This window comes from Brachypodium distachyon, chromosome 5 (genome assembly GCF_000005505.3).
Source record: "Brachypodium distachyon strain Bd21 chromosome 5, Brachypodium_distachyon_v3.0, whole genome shotgun sequence".
NCBI classification, from domain to species: Eukaryota; Viridiplantae; Streptophyta; class Magnoliopsida; order Poales; family Poaceae; genus Brachypodium; species Brachypodium distachyon.
The window spans coordinates 17,007,532-17,026,814 of NC_016135.3; the positions used below are offsets into that span (position 1 = coordinate 17,007,532).

The 19,283-nt window shown below is 42.0% G+C and overlaps 2 protein-coding genes across 2 annotated transcripts; both read right to left on the reverse strand.

The window, feature by feature from the left end:
* Positions 1–3,055: 3,055 nt before the first annotated feature.
* LOC100839264 (beta-glucosidase 12-like) lies at positions 3,056–7,761 on the reverse strand. The gene is given in 14 exon segments (XM_003579909.3): positions 3,056–3,486; positions 3,707–3,815; positions 3,917–4,019; positions 4,112–4,143; positions 4,270–4,487; positions 4,573–4,688; positions 4,770–5,025; positions 5,321–5,387; positions 5,390–5,407; positions 5,542–5,619; positions 5,734–5,809; positions 6,008–6,066; positions 6,695–6,764; positions 6,974–7,761. Coding segments are annotated over 14 exon segments (1,524 nt in total). The 5' UTR covers positions 7,127–7,761; the 3' UTR covers positions 3,056–3,317.
* Positions 7,759–17,708, reverse strand: LOC100839571 (beta-glucosidase 12-like). The gene is made up of 13 exons (XM_003579910.4): positions 17,544–17,708; positions 12,794–12,863; positions 10,520–10,578; positions 10,316–10,391; positions 10,168–10,245; positions 9,965–10,052; positions 9,344–9,599; positions 9,154–9,269; positions 8,864–9,081; positions 8,399–8,430; positions 8,188–8,290; positions 7,998–8,106; positions 7,759–7,927 (listed from the first exon to the last, which is right to left on the reverse strand). The coding sequence occupies exons 1-13, from the start codon at positions 17,706–17,708 to the stop codon at positions 7,759–7,761; spliced, it is 1,539 nt and encodes a 512-aa protein (XP_003579958.1).
* Between the last annotated feature and the right edge of the window lie 1,575 nt (positions 17,709–19,283).

Here is a 19,283-nt window from a genome sequence, read left to right on the forward strand (position 1 = left end):
CTAAATGTTATTCTTGATTTAGTAATTAGGATGGTGGTTGTAACTCGGTGTTACTACTAGGGATCAAATTTTAGGTTTAACGTTATGTCTGTCTTGTTAAACACGGTAGCCGGCGTGTCCATCGGTAGCCAGATGTTAGTGTTAGTGGTGAGTCTGGTTCTGTAGATGTTGTGTAAGTACGTGTGTACTTGTGATGATATATGTGTGCAGTATAATGCAATCGGTGCTTTTGTAAAAAAAAATTGATTTTTTTCGAGTGAAAACTCGTGTCGAAAGTCAAGTAGACAATATGTTTTGATGTTTCTAAGGTGACGGAAAAAATAATTATCTGATTTAGCACTAACAACCGTCTGATTAAACTATTGAGATTCGTGCGAGATTCATTAAAATATAAAGGACGAGAAAATCTCAATCAGCTGGCAAATATACACTCCTTATTTTTACAAAAATATTCTATTTTAGTAATAGTATAGGATTTTGCTAAGGAATATATATGCCTTAATTAATTTCACACAATGACGCTTCGGATGTGCTCACAACAAGATTAAATTGAGTTGCTAACGATGGTTACATTACAACTAAGAAAAGTAGTGTTAATTTTTTTTATACAAACAAGGCCACGTGAGATGGACAGTTATGTTGGTTAGTACTACCGGTCGAGACGCAGAGGTATAGTCAAATAAATAGCAAATATTTTACACAAAAACAAAGGTAAATCCAAATAAGGATCTTGCATTCATCTAAAGATTCCTGGCGAGTGTATAAGATAAGATAGTACGTATAAAATACAAGAAGTAACATGTATAACACGTTACTAACAAAGATAACTTGCACTGCAAGCGGATAAGAGTAAACTAAACCCATCATCGTAAAATCAGAAGTAGGGCATGCTAAAACCTAAGAAACAACAGAAGGTAAATATTCTAGTAATTATATTACCCAACTCCCATACATATTCGCAAGATCACCTACAGACAAAACTGATACATGACAGTAACAAAGAAAAAGTGGAAAGAATCTCAACTACCTGTAAAGGATGTCTAGATACATTCAAATTTTGACAAACTTGAGACATCTTCTGTTGGACGGAGGAAGTAGCTATAATCAATAGCAAGAGTAGGTTATTTAAGTCGATGTCCTCAATGTTCGCCTCACTTTTTCTCTAAGAATATTATGTGCTGATGTGTTTTCCTTGTTCTTTTGTAAGAATGATATGAGCTGTACCATGTAATAATGCTTTACTCAGTTTATTTGCAGTCTCATACTAGTCCCTTTTTACTTCCTTGTGTCTTTTTCATTTCTGTACATAAATTATACTCCCTCCATCACATATTAAGTGACTTACTATTACATGTTTCTAGACGCATTTTACGCATAGATACATTCATATTTGGACAAATTTGAATCAGTTAATATGAAACGGAAGGAGTATACTCTCGGTATCCACACTATGCCTGATACAGGGATCCCATATCAAACTTGTGAACACAAACATTATATACCTTATCTTTTTCTTTGAAAAACCGTGTACAGATGACAAGATAAATTCATTTCTCCTGCTCCCGTGTGTTTTCCTATGAAACACAGGAGATTGTTCAGAATTCAATGCATGGATGCAGCATAGTTAGGTCCAGAATAAACCTGTATTTTTTATTATTAAATCCTCCTCTCTTTCCCGAAAGGGAACATACATTGCAGACGAAAGCAAAGACCTCATGAACGCACTCATTGAGCTAGACAGGGCATTGTCCGAACTGAAACCTTTAAAACAGAAGGCTCCAAATCGCAGTTTCGGGACGTAGCATATTCGAGCACTGGGCGCATATTTGCCCAAACCAACAGGATGTCTGCTGAAACTGGGATTTGTGAACTTGTGAGAAGAGAATGAAGCTAGCAATTGGAAGCGAGGGCAGGGACGAGGTGCAGGGGGACAAAGCGAGGAGATATGCCCCAAATATGCGTCCAGGTGCCCCCCGGATATGAGCTTACCCCGCGTGTACATATCCTACATTGCTAAGTAAGGCCACTCGGGTGTTAATTTTGGACAGGGACCGTTCGTCTCACGTTCTGCCCTATGTGCGCTTTGTTGCGGCTCGCCGCACTAAACAAACATTGGTTGACGATGTATCCGAAGGAATTGGAATGACGATGCTGCTGAGCGTAGGATTTATCCCTTTCTTTGGGAGAAGGCAATGCAAGGGAGACTCGGCAAAATGGCTTGTTTTGTTGGAGGACGTAGCTGCCAGTTGGCTGCATGCCTGCATCAGCTTCTATGATTTAGTTAAAGCCACTTGATTTGCTGGCAACTGCTAGTACCGTGGTAATGTAGTTATGTAATCATCGTTGCAAAATGTCCACTTTACTTTCAAGGCATTGCAGTTATCTGCTTAATCCGTGGCCATATGTTGGCTACTTTGGCTATCCATCATTATTTTTTGGCTTTCACGTGTGTTTTACAACAAAATAAACGGTTTCATCACAAGACAATTTAGCGACAGTAGACTGAATTTTAATCAGTTGGTTTCATGCACCGAAAACTTCATCTTAAAAACTACGCCCATGCCATCTCGGAATCTCCTCTTCTAGCAGCGAGCGACGGTGGTACTACGCAGCTCTGGAAATTAGAGTCGACCTATGGTGATGACATGATGTGGTTCAACGTAACGGCTACAGTTTTTTGCACCAAACCTTGGAAAGTAGCCGCAGAGGCTGAACCAGTTTTCGTCGTCGCTGCTGCCTCACTGCGTCCACGCACTGTTACGGCTTTCTTGTCGCCTGATCGCCTCTCTCTTGTTGTTCGACGAAAATAATCAAGGCCTCGTGGCCTCTCTACTGCCATTGAAGCATGGTACGGAACAATATGGGCTCCGAATGATCCACTGGAGATGGGCCTACGGCCATCCAAGAAGGACCGTCCTAACCTAGCCCAGCCCAATTCATACTCCAGAGTATCCATTCTCTGCATCTGCTACACTGACGGATTCTCAAATAAATTTAAATCTGCTACAGCAGTACAATTTCTGCGGTCTGCAGACCTCTACATTCTTTGAAAAAATGAGCATGGGGAATATGATGTACTCAGTCAGAATCAGTCAATCAACAATATACCATACTACAACATGAAGAACTGATCATCAGAGAGGGAAACCCAAAGTAAGCAACATATAGAACACGACCTCCTGCAGTGCACACTCGTCATGGCTCAAACTGTCGAACATAATCCTACTACCCAAAACACAAACTGTCAGTCCAATCATTTGTTGCAAATTTGCAACATGCACACACTCCTCCATAGCCGGTCGTCAAATATCCAGTGTTCATTTCTTCAGGAAGTTTCTGAACCAGCGGGCGGAGTTTTTGGGGTACCGCTTCTGCCCGTCGCAGTAGTCCACGAAGTTTAACCCGAAACGTACCGTGTATCCGCTCGCCCACTCGAAGTTGTCCAGAAGCGACCATGCGAAGTACCCCTTCACGTTTGCTCCGTCCCTGCAGAATCAAAGACGATGTGCAAAAATATGCAGCCATTTTCAGCTAATATATAGTACTCATTCCTTCCGTCCGGAAATAAGTGACTTGGTTTTGTATAAGAGATTTGTATATATTATTATACAAATCCAAGTCACTTATTATCGGACCGAGGGAGTAAATCAGATTTGCTTCTGATGCTTGTTGACAGAGCTTGACCGTAGACAATGCTCTGACGGACCTTATAGCACTTAGCAGAGCAAGAAGGTGCTTGTGGTGGTACTCTATCCTGGCGTCGTCCTTGAGGGCTTCCTTGAGTGGTAAGCTCTTGTTGTTGGCTTCATACACGCCTAGCATGATATTTTCGAAGACAAATAATTTTGAGTTAACTTTCAGTCTGATTCTTCGGTTTCCGGTTGTTCCATTCTGAGGAGAGAGCAGATATACTCACCGTTTTCAGTGATGTAGACGATGGGATTGCCGTAATTCTTCTTGACATAAAGAAGTAGTTCACGGAACCCAGGAGGGTAGACGTAGAGCCAAGGGGAAGCAGCCTGCATGCATGCCATTTATTCAACTGAATCACCTAACATGAAAATTGGAGCGTACTAGGGAAGATTTGGGAGTACTTTATGTAGTAAAATACCTGAGGGCCTATGGCGACACCATTTCGAACACCTAGCATACATTGGATAATGTTAGCATGTATGTGAAGAAATAATATGCTGCAGAGTCTCCATTACTATTATTAGGCCAGTAAATACAGAACAGAGAAAGATTGACCCATGACTTGGCATGACTCACCAGTAAGATTAGCTCGAGCATCGGTATTGTAGCTGTTCTTCAGGCCATTTGATGGGGGAAGATTATCAGCATAGCTTGTAGTGTAGTAGTTGATCCCGATGAAATCGAACGCACCCTTGACCAATTCAGATTGTTCTTTGGTGAACCGAGGCAATCGATTTCCGACCAACCTTCTCATGCTCAGTGGGTAGTCTCCTCTGATGAGGGGGTCCATAAACCTACAAGGCCATTACGTATGGGATCAATTTGCATTTTCTTCTAGCCAATGGCAATGGAATTATGTGCTACTCATAGAGAACTTGCCATCCAAGCATGAATTCTACAGATCGTATTGCTGCATCACCGTTGGATTTTGACCGGGAGAGGGGAAGAAACCAGTTTGAGACCAAGCTTATTCCGATCTTCCCTTTCTGCAGGGCCTGCATTTTGATATGCATTATGTCAATCACGTTTCATGGATGAATTCCAACTGTTTGATGAAAGGCGGCTCAATCATTCACCTCATATTTCGCTTTGTACAATCTAGCGGTCGCCGCATGGGCGAGGAGCTGATGGTGGCACACGGTGTACGGCTCCCTTCCTGAATCCCCAGAGCTGCAATTTCCCTTCTCCCAGGGCGAACAACGGCCTGGAGGAAATACGCCCCTTGCGTAGCCCGTAACGCAGAAGGACCAGGGCTCATTGAACGTGATCCAGTGCTTCACTCGATCCCCGAACTCTCTGAAGCAGACTTCAGTATAATCTTTGTAGTCATTTCTGCACCAGAGCGGGTTACAGGTTTGCACAATGTGATACTACTTCCGTCAGAAATGAGATATGTTACAAAAAGAGTTGTAAAAATTGCGCGGTCAAACTTGTCTTGTCTGTCTTTAATAACTAAGGAGTAGTAGTAATATGTAAATTAGAAAAGTTTGTTAGGTAGAAATGGTGTCAATGAATTTGACGTAAAAATAATAATATTTAATTATAATTCTTAATCAACATAATTACAAAATAAAAGGGGGGGGGGGTATTTTTTATAAGATAACGGACTGGAGAGTTGCTGACTTACATGATATTAGGGTTAAGAAAACCTCCATACTTATCTTCCAATGCCTGAGGAGAGTCCCAGTGGAAAGGGTGACAAATGGCTGCACCCCTTCAAATATATAAATATTTCAAAATGTTAAGAATAATCTTGTGAAATAAAGAATGGACCTGATGTTCCATCCAGGTTGATATCATTGGATAGTAGATCTAATTAAACACTGAAGATTAATTACACTCATGTACCTTTGGACAGGAGTTCATTGATCAAGTTGTTGTAATACTTGATACCCTCTCTGTTGACTCCACCTCTTAGAGTTCCATCTGTCATGCATTCAGGTTGATGTGAATGTGCTACCAACTTCCATTTTCAAATATATGCAAAAAAAAAATTACATGAGAATTGAATGTATGATGGGCTTGAAGATATTGTCATACATGGAAGAATTCTTGTCCATGAGATGGAGAACCTGTACGCATCCATTCCCATATCCTTCATCAGGCGTACATCTTCCTGCCGTTTTTTGAAAGTTTGGATTAGTATTATCTATTTCTTTTTTTGCTAACTGGAACGAAATTCAACGATCCTGTCACCTGTATCATACGTGTGTGATTGTGATCTTCAACTTTGAGCATATAATTTACACAAAATTCTAAGAAGAATTAAAAATAACATGATGGCTATAAACTTAAACACTATACAGATTGCTACCTTGTAAAGATGGTAGGAGTCCGCTGCCACATCCCCGTTGCTTCTGTCGGTGATTTTATCTGCAAACTCAATGAAAAGTCATGATTAACTCCAGCTTTACGCACAAAATAATAATAATCCATTGACACATGGATAAGATCGATGGCCTAGTTGTCATAAAAAATTGCAAAAGCATTTACTCACACATCCCCTTAGATAATCTCCCACCGTTCAACCACGACAGGAATTATGGAACGGAGGAAGTAGAATACCTACTAACTATTACAACTAGGTACTCCGTATGTGAGTATATGATGTTTTAGACATGATGCATAAACTGTCCACAACACACGATTTTCACCGTCAGTAAATTAAATATTAATGAAATTATGATACAAGTGTGCTTTGGATTTAGCTTGGAGACTTGTGTAAGCCTGATTCTTCCATCCAATGGTTTACAAATGTGATTTTTTTTTCCAATGTGAAAACGAATGCGAACTTCTGTAGCTACATTGTTGATCCGTCGGAAAAACACTCTTTAGATAAAATGCCTATATCGCTCAGAAATCTTGAAGTGGTTGGAACTAGTACACAAAAAAGATAAATGCAAAAGAATGAGAATGATTAATTATGTTCTCAACAAGATAAATACAAACATTTTGTGTTATATAGAGAAGAAGATACAAGGTGCGTGTATCAGATGCATGCCTGGGTGCTGGTGAGTGAAGTTGTCCCAGATGCTTGGTCCTCTGCCTCCCTCCATTGCACCACCCTCATACTGCATGCACAGTGTGCACCAAATCAGTAGATGACGAGAAGTCGAGAACAGATCCAGAACCCAACATTTCACAGTGCAGATAGTGAACTGGGCTTATCCTGGATCAGACCAAGGATCGAGTCAATGTGCTTAACTTGAGTATATATATAGTTTTCCCGAAGTGCTGAACTGAGAAAGGTTATGCAGGAATGAATCGAGTGGGGAAGCACCTGATAGGACGACGAGGCTGTCCCGAAGACGAACCCCTCAGGGAAGCTCCTCCGGCTTATCAGCTCCTGATGACCGGCGCCGGAAGCGGCAGCCACAAGGAGAAATGGGAGAACAAGACGAGCAAGCATCGCCACCAATGCTCCAGCAGCCATACGGTGTGTGGTATGTGATCACAGAGGAGGATATTAACCGTGCTTCTTCCTATTATGTGTCAAAAGGCTTCCCTTGGGAGTGCTACAAATATATACAGACCTATGAACCGTGCGCGCATTGACGCGCGTTGAGTCAAGCTGGATTATTGCATCTGCGTACACATGGATTCGATCGCGTGGTTAGTTGAATTATACAGTGTTTGATCAGAGATTTGGCCCGTGCATTGTACTAGTGTCGTCAGAGCATGCTACAGGCTTGGATTAAATACAGCTTGCCTGTTTGGATCTACCCATTTTTGTATTAGTTTACAGCTGGGAGCTAGCGCTGTGTGGCGACGCAGGGGGGGACTGACAAGAAAGGACGAGGGCATCTGTATACGACGTTTCACTTGGAGATATCTGGGTTACAAGTGTTTCAAAGCTTGTACTCAATATATCTGGAAAGTTTGTTCTACTAGTTTTTGTCGGAAGTTAATCTCTGGATATTCAAAAGTTCATCCCGAAATGAAAGTTAATCCTTAAAAGAATATCATGCGGAAGTTGTGGGCAATTGATGGAACTTGGCAGCAATAAATCAGGACATACATAGGCTGGCGGAGTGCTTGGGGTAGTATCTTGTTCTAAATGTATGTTTAGTTTTTCAGGAACTTTTTGAACCAGCGGGCAGAGTGCTTGGGGTATCGCTTCCGCTCATCGTCGTAGTCCACGAAGTGTAGCCCGAACCGCATGGTGTATCCGTACACCCACTCGAAGTTGTCAAGCAGGGACCATGCGAAATACCCCTTCACGTTTGCTCCGTCTCTGTGGATTCATGCAAGTTGTCAGCTCATGATGGTTTGTCATGGAGTTAGAGCGTAGACAGTGTTCTGACCTTATAGCGCTTTGCAGGATGTCAAGGTGCTTGTGATGGTACTCCACCCTGGCGTCGTCCATGAGGGATTCTTGGAGTGGTAGGCTTTTGTTATTGACTTCATTGAAGCCTAAATTACCAAGGAATAATTACTTTCCGGTAAGTTGCAGTTTTTTTTTTTTTGCTTTGTCAGGGGAGAAAACATGCTTACCATTTTCGGTGATGTAGATGTCAGGATTGCCATAGTGCCCCTTCACATAAAGAAGCAGATCACGGAGTCCTTGAGGGTACACGTAGAGCCCAGGTGAAGCATACTACATACATGATACATGTTATTTACTGAACAGAATTATCACACATGAAAAGTGGGAAGACAATTATGCATGGAAGATTTGCTTTTATGTTCTGAAGTGGTAAATTACCTGAGGACCTATAGGGACACCATTTCGGACACCTGACATAATTGGACGATTAGTATTACTAATAAGCTTGCAAATACATGTATTCAGAAATCATGTCTATGAAATTCTGTGCCAAAAGTAATGGTTTCCACATGATTGAATGTAAACGGAGGCTACACTTGACCCAAATTCATTTTTGTCAGAAAATTCTACAGAAATATTTGGCAAGAGAGATTTACTCTGTGTTGGAGTTATCGCATAAATCTATATTTCAAGAGTTGCAAAAACAGTATATTTCCATGGTGAGCTTCAGGACAAAACATGGAGGCGCTAGCTTTTATTAAGAGATAAAATTAAGCACTAAGCCAGCATATTTTGTAGGGGAGCAAAGAGCCCCAGGTTGGTCTAGCCTAAGCTCCGTCGTGTCTCCATTAATATCATATTAGTAAATGAAAAAGGTTTGATCCTTAACTTAGTATGACTCACCGGTAAGATTAACTCGAGCATCAGTATTGTAGCTGATATTTAGGCCATTTGATGGAGGAAGGTCATCAGCATAATTTGCAGAGTAGTAGTTGATTCCAATGAAGTCAAATGCACCCTTGACCAATCTAGATTGTTCTTTGGTGAACTGCGGCAAACGATTTCCGACCAATCCTCTCATGCTCATGGGGTAGTTTCCTGAGGTGAGGGGGTCCATAAACCTACGAGGGCATTTCCAGTACGGTCAATTTGCATTTTCTTCTACACTTTCACAATGAAACAATGTAACTTACCATCCAAGCATGAAGTCTATAGCGCGTCTTGCTGCATCATTGTCAGAATTCGAACAGGAGAAGGGAACAAACCAGTGAGAGACTAAACTTACTCCAATCTTCCCCTTCTGAAGGGCCTGAATCAGATACATGTTATATCAGGGAGGTCGTTCATGGATGAATAAAATAAAAGGGTTGTACTGTTGCTCACCTGATACTTTTCTTTATAGATTCTGACGGCCGATGCATGGGCGAGTATCTGATGGTGGGCTGCAATGTAAGGCTCCCTACCTGAATCTCCAGCATCACATTTTCCCAGCTCCCAGGGCGAGCAACGGCCTGGCGCAAGCACACCCATTGCATAGGCCCCAACGGAAAAAGCCCATGGCTCATTGAACGTGATCCAGTGCTTCACTCGATCTCCGAACTCTCTGAAGCAGACTTCAGCGTAATCTTTATAGTCATTTCTGTACCAGTTTCAGACTTTCAGTTGGCCATTCTCCAAGTTAACTTATACATGTTTGCACAATGATACTAACTTCGTCAAAATGAAATACAGTATGTCTTAACTTCTCCATGTTTAGCAATTAACTAACGCGTAGAAACTACTAAAGTTCGGTAGGTGATAATTGTACCACTGAATTAGTCATGAGAAATGTATCCATTAAATTTAACTTCTTAACTAACATATTTATAAATAAGTCAAGCGGCCAAGAGTTGCATATTGGAGACCATGCCCATATCTAAAACATAATATAAGGGGATTTGTTTTCTAATAATATAATGAACTAAAGAGTAGTTGACTTTCTGCGAAAAAGAGTCATGGACTTACATGATATTAGGGTTAAGAAACCCCCCATATTTATCTTCCAGTGCTTGAGGAGAGTCCCAATGAAAAAGGGTCACAAATGGCTGCACACCTGCAAATATATGCAAAATTAAAATCTTAGGAACATCTAGTGAAATGAAGAATGGATCTGATGTTCCATGTAGCTTGATAAAAATAACTAAATTCTGAAGATTAGACACATCTACCTTTGCACAGGAGCTCGTTGATCAAGCTGTTGTAATACTTGATGCCTTCTGTGTTGACTCCACCTCTCAGGGTTCCATCTGTCATGCATTTAGACGTTAATTAAGATAACATCTCTTATAAAATTGGATATGAAAGATATTCTCATACTTGGAAGAATTCTTGTCCATGATATAGAGAACCTGTATGCATCCATTCCCATATCTTTCATGAGGCGTACATCTTCCTGCAGGAAATTCAATGAGCATGTCCTATGTGTGATCTTAATATACAATTCTGAGCATATAATTTATGAACATGCTAAAAAGTTCCAGTAGGAAAGTAGGACAGTTAAACCAAAGCACTACCCCCTACCTTGTAAAGATGGTAGGAGTCCACTGCCACATCCCCATTGCTTCTGTCAGCAATTTTATCTGCCAAAAACAATCATTTCGAGATTCATGAAAAAGGCTCATTGTTTATTGGTTCTGCTCATGTTTTGAAGGAAAATAGTAGGTGATTTACCTAATGCATGATTTTTGTTATAAAAGTAAGATTATGTACAAATTTCCCAAGGCCAATGAAAGAAAGAAATTACATAAAGGCTGTGATCCAATCCTTGAATCGAGCACGAGTTTTTCTCTTCCTTTGAAGATTCTCGTACACCTATAAAGGCTAGGAGTAAAATCCTTGAAAATGAAAACATTCCTGCATAGCCATATGCTCCATGCTATTAACAGTGTGATCTACGTAGATGTTAGGTTATCATGCACCAATCCTTCAGGATTGACATGTAGCAAGAACAAGTCTTTGTGAATAGACACTGGAAAAACAGGTGTCCTCTGGTCTCAATAGTGGTTGATTGCACATGATACAACGATAGGAGGGCAGGGAAAAGTTTTTTCTCCGAAGCAGCTCCCTGGTTTTCAGTCTGTCCATTAAAAGCAGCCGATAAAGACTGCTTGTTTTGACAACAAGATTTCCACAGCCAATCGAAGGATATTGGGATTTGATAAAGTTGGCCATAGGTTTCAGTAATGATAGTGGTTACAAGATTTTTATACCCGATACAAGGTTAGCAAGAGGTCAGCAGCTAACCAAAGATTAGAGGACAAAGAGGACCTCTTGCCTCACACCTCTTTTGCAATTAAATGATTTCCCAGGGATGCCATTTAACAAGACTGAGGAGGTACCAGTAGCTAGTATAATCCATATCCAGGAGCACTACCTATCCATAATTTGCAGGATGGCTCCATGCTCAGTTTTATCAAAGTCCTTCTCAATATCTAACTTTAGCAGCACAACCTCTCTTTTTTATTGCATAGGTGAAGATACTAAAATGCTTAGGCAACCAAGTCATGGATTGACCTAGGCTTTTAAAAACCATATAACTGGTTAAGGTGAACCAGCTGCAAATCACTACTTTGAGCCTATTTTCCAACAACTTGGTGATCAATTTAATGGTGCAGTTAAATGGGGATATATAGGCTTGTAAAACTGCTCATAAAGGTTACAGAAATCATGCTTGATAATATCCCCACATATTTGAACAAAATCAGTGCTAAAACCATCTGGGCCGGGAGATTTATTAGATGGTAGATCAGCCACCACAATATCAATCTCTTCATGTGTAAAAGAAACCTTGAAACTTGACAGGTCCAGGTGAACCTAAAAAAGACTTTTAAGATCATAATCATCAGATTGCCCGAGTCTTCCCTTATATGGCTCCCAAAGCAAGACATTTTTACCATCATCTTCAGAGAAGCAAGTGCCATCAGGTCCAGAGAGAGAAGCAATATGGTTTCTTCTATTTTGAATTGTTACAAGAGTATGGAAGAATTTTGAATTTCCATCTCCCAGCTTGGCCCACTTTATATTTCCTCGTTGACTCCAATAAGTTTCTTGTGAGTTGTTAGCTGCTTCCTTAGAGCTGACCCAAACTCTGGTGTTCATTTTGTTGACAGGACCATCATGATCTTTTTTACAACTTTACATGCTAATTGATGTAGAGGGTGGTGTAGTTGCCAACAGAACTTGCAAATGTTGACAAAAAGAAAATGCTAAGAAATTCAGACACATGTCTCTTTAGATAATATACTCCCTCCGTCCAACAAAAGATGTCTCGAGTTTGTCAAAATTTGGATGTATCTAGACATGACTTAGTGTATAGATACATTCAAATTTAGTCAAAGTTGAGACATCCTTTGTTGACAGAGGAAGTACTAGAATACTACTCCCTTTGTTCGCAAAAATATGAAGTTGTAGACATGCACAGTTTGCAGTACACAACTTTGACTGTTATTTTTTTTGTACAAACACTTCAGGAAAGATATAAATTATTGACACCATGAAATATTTTGATAATAGATCCAAATCTTGTTCTTACGCTCTTGGTTAGCTTCGAGATATCTGTAAGCCTGATTCTTTCATCCAAAGGTTACATAATTTGATTTATTTTATTTTTGCTGTGAAAAGAGAAGTTAATTTCTGTAGAGCTATTGATATCTGAAAAAACATTTTTAGAGAAAAGGTAAATATTTCTCAAATATCTTTAAGTCATTGGAATCGCTACCTTATATTGATTGTGTTGTTAACAAGAGATATACAGATATTTTGATATAAGCTACATGTAGCAATGCATATACATGCCTGGGTGCTGGTGAGTGAAGTTGTCCCAGATGCTTGGTCCCTTGCCCCCCTCCATTGCACCACCCTCATACTGCATATGCACAAATGTCCAGCAAAATAATGAAGATGAGATCTAGATCCAGACCGAACATTTCGCAAGTAGATATATAGTTAATTCCTATTATCAAACAAAAGTTAAATGCTTGGATCAGATCAAGAATTAAGCCATATATCCATAATATTTGGCTCAACCTAGGTCCAGCTAGATCTAGGCAAGCTACTGTCCACTTTTATTTTGAGATGTTTATTCTTGTTACATTTGAGTGATTGAAGTGACACACTTGCTTCATAAGCCTGAAGTTTCTTAATAAGCCTAGAGCTTTCTATTCCATAGCATGAAGAGTAGTGCTTCAAGAATAAAACTAGGAGCTTTTATGGTACCTTTTGATAGTACAGGAAGAGGGGAGTAATACAGTATACAATTAATATTAATGGCTGATTAGCATGTGTAGTTTAGACTTTTGACATCCAATCTTTTTTTTCCAGCAAGACACTGCAGACGTGACCGGACGAGGCCCCATCAGACCCAAAACTACCGATCCAAAAAATCGTTCGGCAACTCCATCTCAAGGCCTTTGATTCTGTAAGTATATGTACTCTATGGTAGAGACAAACAGAGCATTCTCAACAGTTTCTCTTCAGTCAATCGAAAAAAATGATTAACTGTATTATTGGCCTGGTGTGCTCTAAGTCTTGGGTTCATGACATGGGCGATAATGGCTCTAGGGCCTATACGGGTTGGCCCTGGACCCAAGAGGTGCGGCAGCTCCATTAAGGTAGCCGCACCTCAAGGGCAGGGGGGAAATAACTCGTTTGGTTTATTCTTTGCTTGCCTCATAACGATTACATGGGGACCTTTTGTAGGGAAGACCTGACTCGACATCCAAGAAATTAATCTCTACTTTCCTAACAAACCATATCTTAATATTCCTATCTTAATCGCCTAACTAATTTAGAAGATACTACTGGGATACCGTCCCTTGTTTGGATACCTAGGGCTGTGCCCCCTTATAGGGAATGTATGCCCATGACAATACACCCTCCTTTTTGAGCAGCTCGTCCTCGAGCCGGTGGTTAAAGGTGCAAAAAGGTGACCCTGAGGGTACCCTTTGAACCTGCCTAGTTCAACAAAATGAACTAAAAATTTAAAATAACATCACTTTTTGAAAAACTAGTTCATTTGTTTGAACTAAGGAGCGTCAGAGGGTACCCTGAGGGTCATCTTTTTGCACCTCTACCGGTGGTGGACATGGCTGAAGTCCGAGGAGGCCCCAAGCAGATGGCTGGCCATGGCTGTGATGGTTGTGCAGCAACTCTAACTTTGGAGGATGACCCATCCATGCTTCTTTAGGAGAAGTGGCCTCTCCCTTGTGCCCGGGGGCAGGAACCTCCATGCTGCTGCAGAACGTCTCACCGTGTTTGCCTGCGCTGAGAGACATCGCCTCCCTGCCGCCCACCCTGAGAGGCGCTTCTTCCCTGCTGCTGGGCAGCCAAGGTGCTTGTTGCTGCTCCTCGCAAGCTTGCAACACCACCTCCCGTACTTGACATCATACCCCTGCCGGCCTTGCAGCTCGTCCTCAAGATGCTAGTTAGCGAAGGTGACTTCAAGGCCAACACGCTGCTCCCGCAGGTTGCACTACCGTCAGGGCTGGCTTTAGTTGCGTCGTCCATAGGGGCAGCGAAGATGAAACCAGCAGTGGCGGTGAAGGCAACGATGAAGGAGACGAGATCAGCGGCGCTGCAGCTGTTGAGGATATGGTTGTTGGTGTATCTGTTTTCCGTTGCTCCACCCACACGAGGACTTTGGTACAGATTGCTTGCAACCTGTCGAACGTAGCTTCAACCATTGCGAACGGGACTTGCAGTTTGTCCGGCGCAGCTTGAATCTTGTCGCATGTAGCTTCAATTTTGGCAGAAGGAGATAACTCCATGGCATCAGGCGCGATGGAGATCAACTGCTCTGATACCAAATTGTCATGGACATGCATGGGGGATAATGGCTCTAGGGCCTATACGGGCTGGCCATGGACCCAAGAGGTGCGGCAGCTCCATTAAGGTAGCCACACCTCAAGGGCAAGGGGGAAATAACTAGATTAGACTGGTTTATTCTTTGCTTGCCTCATAACGATTACAGGAGGCCCTTTTATAGGGAAGACTCGAGTTGACATCCAAGAAATTAATCTCTACTTCCCTAACAAACCACATCTTAATATTCCTATCTTAATCTCCCGCCTAACTAAATTAGGAGATACTACTGGGATACCGTCCCTTGTTTGGATACCTAGAGTTGCACCCCCTATAGGGATATATGCCCATGACAAAATCTGTATAGATTTGCTTTATATTCTGTTAGAATGAATAGTTCAGTAGTTATGGCCATCTTTTTCATGTTCTCTTCTTTTCCAGATGCTAGTTTATCTGAAGAACACGCGGTGCTAATTTTGCATCCACAGATTTTAGTTCTTGCTGATGAGTCAGTAGAGGACTCCATAGTACAATCTGACTCACGATCTTTAGCTATATACTTCTTCTAATTCGAGACGGTCCAGTGAGTAACAAGCATCGTGGCATTATAATTGCATAATAAATGACTTCTGCACTGTTGATGTATGTGCCTTCCACAGTTCAGCTTGCCTGGGTGGGGATGCCTTCTCGATGACTTCGTAGTCCATGGAGGCGCCGCCGCAGCTGCGCCCGCCCGACGACGCACCCGCAGCTGCCCCCTGCCGCGCCGCCCCTATCGCGGGGGCCGCCCGCCTCGTTGAGGGCTCCGGCCACCGGCTTCAAGGGGACGAGCTCCAAGGCTCCAGCGGGAAGCTCGGCATCAGGCTGCCGCCGTAGACCTCCCTCGTCGCGGCCGCCAACGTGAACGCCCTCCTGGATCCTCTACCCATCGCCGCCCTGCTCCTATACCGCTGCCGCCCTGCTCCCAGGACGCCGACACGCTCCTCACCAAACGCCTTGGGCCTTGGGCCGCTCCTTTCCTGTGTTTAGGGTTTTGCCGGACGACTCGGTTCGCTCCGGCAGATGGGCCTGGGCCGGCTTGTTGGGAAAAAAAACAGAGTTTTCCCGCGGGAGTTTTATTCGGCAACTCTAAACGGCCATTTTCTCCGAAAAAAAAAATCTAAAAGGGGCACTTTTCCTAGAGTTATCTAATGTTCATTTTCCCCTAAAAAATCTAATGTTCATTTGGACGCACCAAGATTGTATAATATTGGTTTACAAAAAAGATCGTATTAGTATAATGTTTCAAAAAATTAAACACGAGTTTAGAGAGTGCAATAAGGTGATGTAAGCAGGCTATTAGGGTTTAAATAACATATTTTGGCTTACTTGGAAGAGAGAAAATAAAACAGAAGAGAAAGCTGGTTGTAAGTTAGTACTCTCTCCGTTCCATAATGCTTCTCGAAATATTACATGTATCTAGACGATTTTTAGAATAGATACATCCATTTTTGAACAAATTTGAGACAAGAATTATGGAACAAGGAATACGTAATATGTGAGATTGTAATGTGGCCAGCTACTAATAAACTAGTGCATGCCAACTCTTGGCTCTTAGTGCGTATTACTCTGCCTGTTCCACAAAACAACTCACATATAGATTTTTTTTGATTTGCTTCATAATATAACTCGTTTTTCTCTTGGCTTCCGCACCCGGCCAATAACAATTCACATCCATTTAATACTGATCCAATATGAGTGGTCAGCACTAGAAACGGTGGTTGCTTTTTATATAGGTATTTTATGAAATGGAGGGGGTTGAGTAGCACCTGCCACCTACTCCTCCTAGGGAGGCGTGTAGATCATAACAAATACGGAGTAAATAAAAAAAATGTGATCCGTGATAGCCCATGCTTGTGATTAGTTATAGTTTGCTCCTGTCACATGCTTGTAAGCGTGATCCAACCACCCAAAAACGCCTCTCAGTCGTACTCCATATGCTTAACTTGAGTATACAGTTATCTCTAATTTGTTTGTAGCATTCATCGCGTTTATATTCATTTCCCTCCATTCCATGACACAAAAATATAAATACAGTCAACATTCCAAGAAATTTACCGAGTACCACTTCTCATAGTATGTTCTTTCGTAAATTTGTTAAAAAAATTGGTGTGTTTGATTTTATTTTTTTGTCTTCAGTGCACAATCAAAATCATAGTCAAGATTGTGCACTGAAGACAAAAAAAATCAACCACGCCAAAAAAATTTAATAGAAGGATTTTTTTGTTTTGCATGGTCATCATTGTCATTGCTTTCTATTTGTTCTTTGTCCTTCCCATGTATTATCAGTTTTCAAAAAAGAAACGGTAAAAGAAATTGGGTAGCACCTTCCCAAATGGTATTTTCATGCATCGCCAATACCTACCCTGTTCTAACTTCTATACTAGATTGGGTCCCAAGAGACAGTCGGGCCACTAAAAGAAAAATGAATGAGCTTTTCGCAGCGCAGCTTATATGCTACAGCATCGATACAGGTACTAATTGACAATTTGTTTGTTTTTGTTTTCTGAAAGGAACACACATTGCCTTCCATGCCATTACAGAACTACGCTGGACAAATCGCCAGCAACAAGGTCCACTACAAAATCTGGGAGTTGGCCGGCCACGCCAAGCTAATTGACAGGTTGTGCTGAACTGAGAAAGCAAAGCCAACAACCTATTCTATCCGGCCATGAACAAATGGAGGAAAGAGACATATGAAATTAACCTGATAGGACGAGGAGGATGTCCCGAAGACGAACCCCTTGGGGAAGCTTGTCCGACCTATGGGTGTCCGGCCGGCGGCGTCGTAGGCGGCGGAAGCGACAGCCAGAAGGAGAAACGGGAGCACAAGGCGACCTGCAGGCATCGCCACCAATGCTGCGGCAGCCATATCTGGTGCGATCGAAGAGGATACTTCCCTTCGCACTATATATGGTTTCTTGTTCTGAGTGAGCTGGTAGGGAACCGTGTCTGTTATCCTAGAGGTGGTGGGGAACCATCCATGTGTTTATTACTCCAACAATGCTGCCTGCCGCCTCCTCCCATCTCCCGCCTGCCGCTGAGTGGAGAGACTGGAGACCACTACGGCACTACCTTGACAAGGACCATATAGGCATCTTCGCCTGAAGAGGAAAACCTCCCATATGGCATATTAGTGCACGAGCTAATCTTGACCCACGCGCATCGGTCTCAGGTCTCACCAATTCACCATCTGCCCGGAGATTGATTGGGTCGTGGAGTGTCCATGATACTGTATTATGGAGTGATCGATCAGAGAGCATGCTCAGGCTTAAGCTAATTACCGCTTGCTTGAATGTTTGATCTTCGGGTGATCAACACCAATGAATGAGAGATCCGTTTCTCGGCAATTGCCGTTAGCGTCAGAGCAGTGAGAAATGGTTCCGTGTGTATGCAGCATCCACACCATGTGCCTATATGTTTTTTTTCCTAGAATACATGTGCCTACATGTTTTGATCCAATCGATTTCAACCATCTATCCAACTCTAATCCAAATGGCCCACGAGCTTTGTTACTAAACTCTTGTACACCAGCTCCCCTTTTAAATCGTAGTAGTACTAAATGTTGTTAAACACTATTCGTTTTTTTAGGGAAATTAAACACTATTCGTGCTTAATTAGTTTTTATTAGCTTTTTTTAAGCAACAATCTGGCTATATTGATTCAAGAGACAAAGTACATAAGATCGATACACGAATGGACACAAATAACAAAGATACTCAACAAAACTAAAGGCTTCATCGTAGTTCTTCGAAATAAACTTCTCTTGATTCAGCCTTCCAATCTTGACGCTTCTCCATGTATTCGTTGACAAAATTTCAGAATTATATGCTTGCACAAGCTGAACTAACCTCATAGGTTTCGAAAAGCCGCATGAGCCGTCCACCTCAAACGGTGAGAACCTAAGTTCATTGAACGCACCATGGCCGGGGTCATACCCCTTGCAAGACAAGCTGTAAAATTACTTCTCCGTCGATGAATTAACGAGGAAAAATACCAAAAACACGAAAAGACGTGCCATGAGAACCACTGACTCCATTACATAGGTTGCAATGCCTATACCAGGACGATGAAGGAGTCAGGACACCAATCTTCTATACGACAGCATCTCCATCGCCAAGACGCCACCGAGAAACACACAAACCTACAAAAAAAAAATATAGAAAAACTTGATGCCAGACGTTGATCCGTGGTTTCTCTTGTCTCTTGAGGCCAGATCAGCCGTGAGAGACGAGGGCAACCGCTAGAAATTGAACAGAGTGCTGAGAAACTGAAAAATGGGCCAAGGCTTTCTTGGGCAAAAAATCGGTGAGGCAGCAGCCTCCTGTCCAGGCCCACAGCCGGGCGAGGTGCGCTGGAAATGAAAAACAAAAACAAAAAAGGGGAAAAAGCCGAAGGCGCTAGTTGCGCCGAACGACGAGGGGAGCTGGCCTGGCTCGGATTATTT

Coding starts and splice junctions, on each gene's coding strand:
- LOC100839571 (XM_003579910.4), bottom strand. CDS start 17,708: ATGGCTGCCGCAGCATTGGTGGCGATGCCTGCAGGTCGCCTTGTGCTC. Junction 10,246..10,315: donor ATGGACAAGAATTCTTCCAA/GTATGAGAATAT, acceptor AATGCATGACAG/ATGGAACCCTGAGAGGTGGA. Junction 9,082..9,153: donor ATAGACTTCATGCTTGGATG/GTAAGTTACATT, acceptor ATGCCCTCGTAG/GTTTATGGACCCCCTCACCT.